A 13,143-nucleotide genomic window follows, 5' to 3' on the forward strand; every position below is an offset into this window, starting at 1 on the left:
TCAGCCTTCCATCCTTCTGAGGTCGGTAAAATGAGTACCCAGATTGCTGGGGGGTAAACGGTAATGACTGGGGAAGGCACTGGCAAACCACCCTGTATTGAGTCTGCCATGAAAACGCTAGAGGGTGTCACCCCAAGGGTCAGACATGACTCGGTGCTTGCACAGGGGATACCTTTACCTTTTTTACCTAATGAGCTGTTTTGCAGTCTCCATAATTGGCCTGCCCGGTCAAGCCCCTGTAAAAGTCTTCAGTGCATTAAAAGACTGCTCTTTTTAAAGCCATTTCTTCACTTTTCCATTTGTCAAGTAGTGAACTAAAGCTCTGTGAGTGTGATTTATCACAACAGCAGGTCTTGCCCTTATACAGAATAACACATACAAAGTCTCATTTGTTGAAACCCTGTAATATGAAAATGCTCTCTCAGATGTAACACAACCCAGTCTATACACACACTTTCATAAGTAACGAAATAAAGGTTGCTTTCATTCTGAAACGTCATTTTCTGTATTTATAAAAAATATGGTGTCCCTTAATGGGGTTTTTCTAACATGCTCCTCTTTGGCTTTTCTTTTTTTCTTTTCTTTTTAAAATTAACTTCTAACCTGAAAAAGTTCTGCAAAGCTCACTGTTATGTTATTAGCTTCCACTCTCAATTGGGAGTGATGTTGTTGATTACTGTGATGCTTTGTCCCTGCACAAGGAGCTCTGAGACAGGTAGTTCTTCAGAGATCATTTCATATAGGAAAGCACAAATCTGTTTATTGAACTACAGGTCCTGGTTTGATTGCACAAGCACTCACACTTTGTTCTAGAAGAAGGGGTTGAGTTGTACCAGCAATACACTTCAGAACATAATTCGTTTTAATCTAACCCTGCTTCTTACTAGTGTCAGTAAATCTCACATAATCCAGACACTCCATATAAGTATGTAACAGACAGAGGGAAATACATTTCAGTTAATTTGATTTATTTTTGCTCATTGTAGAGGAGATTGCCCACTGTAGAGGGTGTGAGCTGGCCAGACTCCAATAAAGTTATCCTGTCCTTTCCCCTGCTTTCAATGCTTGAACTCTGCTCAGGATAGCATATCAGTTGTTTGGCAGGTTTATGAATAATTGTGCATGAAGACTGCATCACTCATGAATAACTTGCTGTCAAATTGCAACCTAAGTAGGGCAAGTCCATCTTCAAGGCTGGAGATGAGCAGAGGTGGCTTGCCATTGGCTTCCTGTGATGAGCTCTGGCTAAGCTGGGCTTTGTGAGTTGTTGCATAATTCATGAATCTGCCTTATACTCAATCAGACCATCCATCCATCAAATTCAGTGTTGTCTCCTCTCACGGGCTGTAGCTTTCCTCTTACCTGATCCTTTTAACTGGAGATGCTGGGGAATGAACCAAGGATCTTCTGCATGCCAAGCATTGAGCCATGGCTCCCTCCCACGAAACTCATACAGATACCAAAACTCTGTATTTCTAAGTTAAAAATGTAACATCCATGTAACCTTAAAGTCCATTGCCAAGTATGTTAATGTGTCAAAACAATGGATGTGAAAATTATATCTTAAAGAAAGTTAGTTCCAGATCAGCAAGCATTGGGGAGGGGGGCGTGATAGTGGAATAATATGAAACTGGTCATCCTTCTGCCTCTTCATTTTCTCAGAAGATGCCTTCTACTATCTCTTTGCATACTTGGGTCAGAGTTGATTTTAAAGGATGGATCACTTAGAGTAGTTGCCAGCAATAGATATTGACACCTGCAGAATACAGGCTTCATTTGATCTCTAAATCTATATAAAAGAAGCTTGGGTCTTTGATTTGCTCAAAGCTATATCCAGATTGGTAACCAATAATTTAAATTTGATTAATGTATTAATCCTTGAGGATGACAGTGTTCTGAAAATGGGACTATTTTATCTCTTGTTTGTGGCACAAAGCCAAGCCAAACTCTGGGCCAATGTCATGGTAGAGCCTAGCATTCTCTGGGAATTAAAACTAATCTCCAGACTGCAGATATCAATTCCTCTAGATGGAAACAACAATTTTGGTGGACAAATTTAGGAGAAATTGGAATTTGTAGAGTGGCTATAGACGGTGTTGCCTATAGAATTCTAAAGACCAGAGACTGATTAGGGATTGAGATGGGGATGGGACTGCTGTTGGCTAGTATCTTCCTATGGATCTTCAGCATGGATTTTCCTCAATGCTGAGAATATTCTGAATTTTTAGAGTTTTTAGGAAAGAACTGTATAGCAGCTAGTTAAAACAGTTAAATGTGTATGGCATATAGAACACATGTATACAGAACTCTACAAGTGATATAATGTGGATTCTTCTTTACAAATTGAATCAGTTTGGGACTAAGTAGGTGATATTTTCAGTAGTACTCAGGCAACTACAATACGTGTAATTCACTAGATAGCCACAGTTCTCAGAGGAAAGAAAAGAGTGTGTTTGTGCCAGTACTCGTGCAGGGAGCTGTAATTAGTAGCTAAGTGCCTAATGTGTGTTATCTAGTCAGTGAATATCCAGTGTATGGCTATTAGTGGAAATTCCTTATTGCATCAGATGAATGATAGCCAGTGAAAGAAGGCAGGCCCCTAATGCTCCCTGTCAGTATTCACTTGTGTAATATCATAATCCCGACATTAACTGGACTCTGGCAGATTGTCAGTATTTTTTTGTAATTAGTAGGGATCTTTAGATTTTTGAACACTATCTAGGCCTGGGATTCCCAACCAGGGTTCTAAGGATTATGTGAGAGCTCCCCAGGGGTTATGCAGCCTTTCCCAGAAGTTCAGGTGGCTGCTGACATCACTAGAGCTCATCTCCCTTGTTGCTCTACAGCCTTGTCACTTTCTCTTCACAATTGAAACTGTAAATGATCAATGGATAGATTGGCATATGTCATCACGTCCTGGGACCCTAAAAGTCTGAAAAATATTTCAAAGGTTCCTCCATGGTCAAAAGGTTGAAAAAGGCTGATCATAAGCATACTAGAACCTGATTTAGAGTGTCAAAGAAGATACTTCAATTATTGTAAAAATTAGATATAAAAGGTTAACATCTAATAATTAGTTCATGCCTTCGATACAGATGTCCTTTGTGAATATACCAGAAAGTGAGCCAAAGCACAGGGAAGGCCACTGCAAGAAGGTTTTGTGAGAGATGGGATAAAAATATTCTTTCTAAGTAATACATAATATAGCAGTGCATAGTCAAACGTACACATCTAAATCAGGTTTAGAGAGATGTACTTGGCAGCAGCAGTCAGAACCTGCCTGGGGAAGAATTTATTAGCAATTATAGTAATGGCAAATGTCACTTTTATGAAGCAAAATATTATAGTATAAAATACTATTATATTAACATGGTTACCTCTTCAACGTTGGTTATGTTATGGTAAAAAAGAAAGGAACTAGTTAAATCTTCTTAAAGCTTCTTTTCAATAAAGGGACATGTTACACCAGTCTTGCTGAAGCTGAAGCCAGTTTGGTAGGTGCCTGGATGGGTGACTGCTTGGGAACTACATGCTTCTTTTTAATTCATTTTATTTATTTAAACCATTTTTAAAAATCTTGCCCTTCATCCTGAAGGCTCTCAAAGCATCTTACAACAAATCACACTCTAAGATAATAATATAATAAATAACATAAATGTCAACACCACCATCCAAAGTATAAAATCAACAATATTATTGTAAGCAGCAAAAACCATTCTGAAGAATCAGTGGAAGAAGCAAAGTGAAAGCAGTTGAGACCAGAAGACCATATTTTTTTAAAGCAGAGAAATAAAATAAATCAGGTGGTGTTATAGAGAAGAATTAAAACTGAGACATGAGCCAGAGAAGTCATGGAACAAAATATGCAATAATCATTTATTAAATTACTCCATTTATATCCCATTTTTCTTGATAGTAGAGAAGAGATCCAAAGCAGTATTGGGGAAGGGGATAGAATTCCACAAGAAGCATGGAGAAACAAATGCATCATTAGTTAGTGCTGGAAACTCATGGGATATTATTATAAGGAGGGCAAGTGTAAGGAGAGCATTCTATCTTGGGCATTAAAACTGAGAAGACCAATTGATTTGTTTGTTTATTTATTTAGATTTTATCCATAACTGTCCACCTCACTTTTGTCACACATGGCAGAAGAAGCAGGGTCTGTGATAGAGCCCAAGTTTGTTTGAATGTTGCTGCAATAATGCCTACCTTGTTAAGATTAGGAAAGCATGTGCTGTGCTGGAGAAAGAAGATAGAGGAAGAAAATGTTCTGTGCTTTGGTCATATCCAGTTACTTCTGTCATTAAGGAGCTTGGAGTGTTGCTCTTGCAGAAGCCCTATAAAAATTACAATTGCCCTCAGTTCTAGTAAAACTACTGCAGTTTTTTTTTTTAATTTACTGTCATATTTTATTTACAGTTGTTCTAATGGGGAGATACCAGAACCAGTTGCTCCGTGTCGTCACTGTTCTTTACTTCCCCAGTGATGACACTGCCTGGCAACTGCAGTAGACGCTACTTGATATTAATGCAAGTGGAAGGAATGCAGCTATCCTGGAGTTGCTTCCTAGCACTAAAACACTCCCTCTCCTGGTCCCAGCAGAACTGCTAGCCATGTTTGTTGTTTGAACATAACTTTCTTTCATATCTCCTAATTGTCATTTGACTTTAAATATCTTATTTGTATGCTAATGGATACAATCTGCATTGCACAATGCAATAGTCATATATTTCAGCTGAAACAACGTGCGCTGCCTCTCAGACATGGAATATGCATTAATTACTTTGCATTTGTGTGTGATTATGGGAAACATTCATACAGAGTAATGTTTGTAATACTAGAAAATAACGTTGTTTAGGATTAGGATGTCAAGGTTGTGATTATGCTTATTAAATTTTCTTCGACACAGCTCTCTTTAAGTGCATGAATCCAGTGTGTGCTCAGATCATATGACATTCACGGGTCCATTGTTTCTTAAAATACAGACTGCATGTAAATATACCTGAAAATAACACTGTAGTTTTTGAAATTTTCATAGAGGGTGTCTGCACAAACTGATTCACCCAGGATTAATATAAATTTAGTTCAAAACCTATGCACATGGAAATTCCCAATACCATTTTAAAGCAATCTTAGATTTTGTGTAAATGTTAATGCTTTTCTTTTGAACAATGTGTGACATTATATAGTTAACTTTTCTGCTCTGAACCGAAATGTCTTCAAATGGTATTGACTGGATGAATTGCCTTCTTGTTAGAGGAAAATGGATGTATACAGAGATGGCAAATTAAGATGCCTTTGGGAGAGTAACAAGGTCATGCTGTCTCTTAGCATTGTATGGAGAAAGACATTCACAGTTCTAAGGAGTAATAAGGTTAAGGCTATCTCTAACAAAAATGCTTTAATTAGACATCTCTTTTGCGTCATACAAAGTAATGCCTTTCTCTTCCTGTAGGACTCTCATGGGGAGAAATTGTTACCGGCGTAGAGACAGTACATATTCATATGCCCTCAGTCTAGTGATCTATTATTGTGCTCACAGATTTGTCTTTCCTTTCCCCCAGCTGATTGGCAGAAAGAATTAGGAGACAGTTGGGCTTCTTTTTCTCTCCCAAACTGGGAAGTTCTGGAATATCCATGTGCTCAGCAATTTGCTGTTGCTGCTACAAACAAATTCCTGGATCGCCTGATGAGACATGTAGAAGGTTGCATATGGCATCCTTATGACAATTTGCAAATACATATCACTAAATCATATCAAGGGTTTTTGAGTATTATTTCTGGGGGGACAGAGAGAGGGAGGGAGGGAGTGTTTGAGTATAAAATAAAGTGGTGTTTTTAAAAAGATCTTTCAATCATATTTTTATCCTACCTGTTGTTTCTTCAGACATGTCAAGATAGCATACAGCGTTCTCTCTTCCACCTTATCTTTACCATGAAGATGCTGTTATACTAAGGTGGCAGTAGTCTTTCTGGAAAGCTTTGTGCCTGAGCACTAGGGCATCTTATTTTGGTTTGATTAAGTTTTCCTTGCAAGCTAAAACATGGCGTATTTAAATATAAGTATTTCAGCCTAGTAATGGAATAATGGAGGCATCGTGTAAACTGGCCCTTATATATACATGGATAGTGTGCCCTCGGTATTCTTTTTGTCCTGTGCGGCTTTCATGTCTTCCATTTCCTTTCTGCCTGTTTTCACCTCTGCCTGCCATTTGTTTCCCATGCCAAGCTTATTGTCAGTGATAGGCTAATTAGCCATATGCTCCATAATCTGATCATCATATTCAAATTCTCCCGTTTTCTGTTTTTCATTCCCTAGATGTTTCTCTTTCCTGCCTGAAATCTTATTTTTTTTTAAAAAAATTTAACATAATGGTTGGGACTTTTAAGATAACTAAAGAAATAACAAAAACCCGATCTTTCATTGTTCCACTGTATGGGTGGAGAAGTTAGTTTAGTTCAGAGAATTGTACTTAACTTCAGGTATTTCACCTTCCTAATAGTTCGTATGTAGGATTGCACAAAGACTGAGAAGGGAGGGGGAATAGGTTGCTTGTCTGTTGGTGTTCTTTGAGTATGTCAGGGAATCCCAAATTGGAACCCTTGGGCAAGTGTGCACAAGAAACAGACTTAAAAAAAATATTTGCAATGTCTCTTAGAACAAGTTAAAGTATATATAATAGACAAGTCTCCAAAAGTATGCAGGTTCAGGAAATAAGAAATGCTAGCTTAACTATCTAATACAATGAAAGTTTGCACATTCTTATATTCAGGAAGTCAAACCGTAGTTTAAGCATCAGTAGTATATAGGTAGATTGCATTGTCCCTGTCAAAATTTGAGATAGCTAGCTTAAATCCAGATTCCTAGGCCAGTTATAGTTTTGGGGTCAGGGGATGATAATGAACCAATTAAAGTACATTCAGTTACTACATTAATTAAGACAAAGAAGAAAAAGAATTGGGTTTTGTATTCTGCTTTTCACTGCCTGACGGAGTCTCAGCAGTTTACAAGTGCCTTCCCTTCCTTTCTCCACAGACACTTTGAAGTAGGTGAGGCTGAGAGAGCTCTGAAAGAAACTGCTCTGTGAGAATAGCTTTAATAGGACTGTAACTGGCACAAGATCACCCAGCTGGCTGCATGTGGAGAAGTGGGGGATCAAACCTGGCTCTCCAGATGAGAAGCCACTGCTCTTAACCACTTCACAAGCTGGCCCTTGAGGAAGGGATTTGAATGTCAGTTTCTCAGTTAGACTTCTAAAACTTTATGGAGTTCCTTCTGTGCTGCCACGGAATTCCTATATGTACAATTGGGCATATGATTTCTTGGAGACATCCAATTACAGGGAAGCAATTTTTTCCCCAAGGATTTTTGGATTTTAGTTGTTGTACCCTCTGAATGTATACAAAGATGTACTGTACTGTGTCCCAGGTCTCTTCTGGGAATGAATGTGCACAAACTGGAAGATGAGAAGCCAAAGCACACCCACACTTCATCTTGGCCAACTTGGCATGAGGAACCCTGCTCCATTAGTTCTTGACTAAGTTTCACAGAATGTCTTCTACTCTTGTTGAGTTTTACCACAAATCATGCCTTAACTGGGCTATCTCTAGTCCAGAGATTTTAAAATACAGGAAACCATAAGTATCATTCCATTGTCTGGTCGCATTTCCGTCTTCTGTTTTGCAGAATTTAATATTCTGTGTGATGTCTTCTGAGAAAAAAATATGTTAAGTACTTGAATAAAGTGTTTACTTGAAGTACATCATACAGTTGTGAAGTCTTAAGATGTGTGAAATGATTTAATGTGCCTGCTTTGTAGTCGAGTACAGATAGTTACATTCAAGTCCAGCAGAACCTTACGTTAGAAAACAAGATTTCAGGGACTTAAGCTTTAAAGAGTCGAAACTCCCTTTGTTAGATATTTGATGAACAGGGCTATCACTCACACCCCAAAATTGTGCTGGTCTCTAGGATGTTTAATTTAACTCTTATTCTGTGGACCAGCAAAAATACCCCCTGAAACAATTAAAAAGGTAGTTTATAGTAAGGGCTGTCAGTTTTCCTTTTAAAATGGACAAAATAATATGTTTATATCAAGAGCTCTAGTGTATGGACTGGAGATTACAACAATTGCCAGTTTTTCAAGTTTGAGATCAATTTTTGTCATTATCCAAATTATTCTTTAAAATCTTTAGAAAGTTGTATTTTTTATAGAGATTTAGAATAAATAGACTTATTGAAATAAATAGACTTAAATGAAAGCATTTTAACTGGTAAATCCTAGTACTCCTAATAATATATAAATTGTAGATTTGCTTCTTGTAAAATCATACTACTGTAATATCAAGATATCAAGCTCTCTGTTTCATAGAATGTAAACATTTCTTTGAAATACCAGGGTTAAAAACGTGTCCTCATCCTCAAGTATCTAACACAGTCATACACAAGGAGCTTGGGGGGCCTTGTATGGCTATTTGACCTACCACCTGTGGCTCTTCTGTACACTGGTCCTTAACGACACCTGTTCCAGGAAAGTGGGTAATTGCTTTAGAAGTTAGGATAATTTCATCATTACTTATGGCCCAACATAAACCTTTTATTTTATTTCATTTTTAAAATGCACAACATGTCCATGCTGATTATATCAAGTTTGTGGAGATGTAAGAGTTCTGGGTATGAGGTTGGATCAGCAACTGAATCTGAAGGTAGAATGAAGTGTGCCATTATTGAATGCTATCCCACAAAACAAAATTCATTGCAAGCAGAAAACTAGAATAAAACTTAAGTGGGGAGTTTTAATATATAGAAGCATTAATTTTTTTTAACACCTTTTGGAGAACTCAAACACTCGCACATTGCAAGGCGTTCCTGCAGATGTCCTGTGTGTTAAAAAACGGTGGAGGTGAATGGAGCCTCCTCACAGATGTCCTGTGTGTTAAAAAAAATTGTAACAATGAAAATACATCCTGCATATCAGAAGAAGCAACCAAAATAATTTTATGTCTGGGGGTCCCCACAACATGAGGAACTGTATTAAGGGGTCACAGCACTAGGAACGTTGCGAACCATTGTATTATAGTGATAAGTGATCATAAGTATTGCCTTCATTTGGATTTGTTTTCATGCTTTCTAATCATCATGTAGCTAGATCTGCCGTGTAGTTGTCAGAAGGTCTATTAAGAATTTCAGATTGAGGACAATACATTCCACCTTCACTTTTATATGGTTTTATGTTGACTTTTAGAGAACATTTTGAAGCTCACAAAAGCTGCTTTTGGAATTGGGGATGTTTGCTCATGAAAATTTGGCACAGGACAATATATTACTTTTCTACAATGTCATATTTCTAGGCATGAAATTTAAATTACTAAAACCATCGCTTCTCAAGTGATTCCATTAAGGAGCGCTCAGTCTCGTTGAAATACATTATTTACGTTAATTATGCAGCTGGAAGAGCAGCTGTATTAATGAAGCCAGCTGGTTTTTCTAATGTCCTGTCATTACGCATCCTGAACACTCTATTGTTTATAATGACAATATGTCCTATCAGTATCAAATTTGGCACAGGAGTTAACTGGTGAGGGATATAATTGGACCAGTTTTTGTTGTATTTTTTAGTCGTGGCGAATGGCTGTAGGAGAGCAAACGTTTCCTTTGAATTGCAGAGTCATTGTTTTTCCATTCGCTGATTTAGATTATAATCAGAATTCAGTGACATTGTAGTGGTGAAAATCTGCCTTGTATCTCCCAGAGAGCACTACGTCCTGCAAACTCCAACAAGCTGATGCATTGTGTGTTTGGGAAAGAGAGGAGGTTAATGTGTGCAATGAGAGAGACAGTGCATGCCAAAGTACTGCTGTGCAAGAAAAACAAGAGTTTATTTCCACCAACTAATCTCTGCCTTTGTCTATCTGCAAAAATATTTAAACCTTTCACATGGTTAATTTTTGACTGCATATTCTATAATGTGCCTTTGTTTGCAGTGTGGCATGGCTCACTTTCTTAAGTAATCTCCTTTGCATCTATTTTGAGATGTTATTCACTTGATCGGCAGGGGCTGTAAGGGGCGAGAGGCGTCCCTGCAGGGATGTCGTAGGTCGAGGGAGGAGCCGGGCCAAAAGCCAGAACCTAAACCAAAAGCCTGGCTTCTCCAATTCTGCATGGGGCTCGGGCGGCCTGGCCCTCGCCTGTGCCCTCGGGAGTCCCAGGACTCTGGAAGGACCTGTGTTAAGGGCCTGGGCCGGGCCCTGGCTGGCGGCGGCAGTGTGCATAATCGGGGATTTTCTCAGATGCCCTGCCGCCGCCAACGCAGGTGTTCCTGCCCGTGCATAATTGGAATAACGGTTTCTGGACATAATGTGTGTAAACGTTGAGATCACAGTAATCTTTACATTATGCCAATAAGGTAGGTTGGTGGTCCTTTCTTTCTCCTTCCTTACTGCGGCTCTGAAATTAACTGTAACTATCTGTGACTCCCCATCGATCGCATGAGCTAACAGGTTTTGCATAGTTAATGAATGGTCCCTGTATATTTTCCTGATTAGATTTGAAGTTTACAATCATTACATTTCACTCCCTGCTTCTTGCATGTGGTCTCTTGACGCTGATGTTTGTTCTTGTTTTTTTTTTTTCAAACTTCCTTTATAAAATAACTTTCTGTAAGTAGCAGGGATCCACTCATAGCATATGAAGAAGTGGTCTCAAATTCATGAAACTTACACTGGAATAAAATTTTATTGGCCTTTAAGATGTGTCAAGATTCCTGTTTATTTTTAGAGGCTAAATTGCAAGTGAGCACAATATGTAAGATTATAACATTATGGTTACTGCTTACGTATTGTAGAAGTTAGGTGGAAAGGTATCCTACTTTATCTTCTGGTGCAAGGACAAAATTATTAGGCTTCTTTACAACATAAGGTGTTATGTGAAAAATTGTGTGGACTATTCTTAGTCCTCTAACTATAATTCCAGTGTTTTAAACCTTTTTTGTGTGATAAATTTTAAATGCCACAGCTTGAGATTTGCCTTACATTCTTATTGAGGAAGTAATTTATTATTTTTTTCAATGGTTAGAGTCCAAAGTGTGTGTTTGGATACAGTTTTACCATGTTTATGTAGGAAAGATGTTATCGTTTAACAGAGCAGAAGTTAAACTTTGTAGAACTAGGTAACCACAGGAATTCCTTGCTCATCGTCTAAGGTTTACGGTGAAACATTTTACATTTTTATTTCAATTTCATTATATATTTGGGGGTGGGTGGGGGAAATATAATATATAATCTGTTTGCATTGGAAATACTGTTTGTTTTTTCCAGAACCTAAAGCATGTTGGTGAAATACACAGCACGTACTTAAAGGGATACAGAAGAAGCATCACTATATTGAAGACATCATGGGAAATACAACTACCAAATTTCGCAAAGCACTTATAAATGGAGATGAGAATTTGGCCTGCCAAATATATGAGAGTAATCCTCAACTAAAAGAATCTCTGGATCCCAATATTTCTTATGGCGAGCCCTACCAGCACAACACTCCATTACACTATGCTGCTAGGCATGGAATGAACCGAATTTTAGGGTGAGTATTGTCACTTCTGTGCAAAATATTCTTAGGTATGGCCACAGAGTCTTATTTAATCTACCATAAATAACTTTAAAATAGAAACATCTTTCCCCCTAATTTCATGCTCCTAGCAAAGATAAGCAGTGTAATAAATATCACTATAGATCTCATATTGACCTACACTGTGCATATTAGATATCTTTGTATGGAATATTATTGATTTACACTGTGTAATCCTCTTTGAGACTCAGTGTGAAATCTGAACTATAAGTATATAGTAAATAAATATGCAGTCTGAATTATAGTCTCATAGTCTTTGCCCTCCTCTAGATTCAAAAGACTTGTAGTACAAAGCGGATATGTTTCCTTACTAAATTGCAGTTCATGTTATTTCTTGACTCTCTTATGCAGAAATACAGGTTTGGTATCTACTGAATGATGATTTTTGGTTAGGACAAAAATTATTTTCATATAAATCAAACAGCTCATCAACAAGTATCCAAACTGGAGAGTTAGGTGAGATCCAGATCATTTATGAACAGAACATACAAGTGTTGAAGAAACTGAGAAAAACACTTGGTGTTTTTAGGGGGAAATTACAGAAACAATAAATAAATACACTTAAAGGAAAATTGCCCTAACTTGGATGGCCCAGGCTAGCCTTATTTTATCAGATCTTGAAAGCTAAGTAGAGCTATCATGGTTAGTACTTAAATGGAAGGTCAGCATGGAAAACTAAGGTTGCTGCGAAGAGGAACCACCTCTGTTCATCTCTTGCTTGAAAACCCAGAGTCGTCAGCACTTTCGACCACCAGAGGCAAATTCAGAATAGGATCTGTAGGCATCGAAGTAATAAATATTTTCTACATAAACCTTAACTTGCAACATGGGACCTACTTTTGTTTTTATTAACCTGCATATGTTTCTCTTCCTTTATTATTTATTTATTTATAATCATATTTATAGACCTATTGGGCCTGCCGTCTTGGAGTGGTTCACAATATATAATAAGTACAATTCATTCAAAGCTAAAATTAGTTAAAACTATTTAAAATACCAAGAGTTAATGATATCCCCATTGATGTTCCTCTTCCAGGGATAGCCGGTGAAAGCTTTTTTATCTACAGCCATTCCTTTTGTTTTGGTCCATCTGTTTTACTTTCTATCCATCCATTTTTCTTAATTTAAAAACATTTGTACCCCACAACTACTAACTGGCAAATAAAACATCTATTAAGAGGTCAGGAGGTTAATAATCAGTGTTAAAGGATCCCAGTGTAGTGCCTGAGTTAAAGGAAATGGAAATACTACTGCTCTAACTTTTCAGTATCTACCTCTTATATAATAAGAATTGAAAATATATATCAGTTAGTTAGTTGTTTGTATTATTCAGAATGACAGCCTAATCATGAGGGCCATTGTGGTGAAGGCAGCCAGCCACCAGCACAATAGCTGCTCCACTGAAGAGGAGACCACACAATCTAGGGACTGAGAAATTGTTCCCACAGCAGGATTGCACAGGCTACACTCACACTGGTGTCCCCAGCAACCATGCTGTTGTGCTCACAAGATGC

General features: G+C 37.8%; 1 protein-coding gene across 8 annotated transcripts in view; it reads left to right on the forward strand.

Annotated features, from left to right (window-relative positions):
• ANKIB1 (ankyrin repeat and IBR domain containing 1) overlaps window positions 1–13,143 on the forward strand; it is a 61,364-nt gene that overhangs the window by 8,815 nt on the left and 39,406 nt on the right. For 6 of the 8 annotated variants that reach the window (XM_077303850.1, XM_077303842.1, XM_077303847.1 and 3 more), the window contains exon 2: window positions 11,320–11,584. In XM_077303850.1, the coding sequence (XP_077159965.1) occupies window positions 11,397–11,584 (188 nt within the window). In that variant the 5' untranslated portion in view covers window positions 11,320–11,396. Of the gene's footprint in view, window positions 1–11,110; window positions 11,212–11,319; window positions 11,585–13,143 lie in introns of those variants that run through there. The other 2 variants (XM_077303844.1, XM_077303843.1) reach the window with 2 other exon arrangements.

The sequence above is a fragment of the Paroedura picta genome, chromosome 11 (assembly GCF_049243985.1).
Source record: "Paroedura picta isolate Pp20150507F chromosome 11, Ppicta_v3.0, whole genome shotgun sequence".
Classification (NCBI taxonomy): Eukaryota; Metazoa; Chordata; class Lepidosauria; order Squamata; family Gekkonidae; genus Paroedura; species Paroedura picta.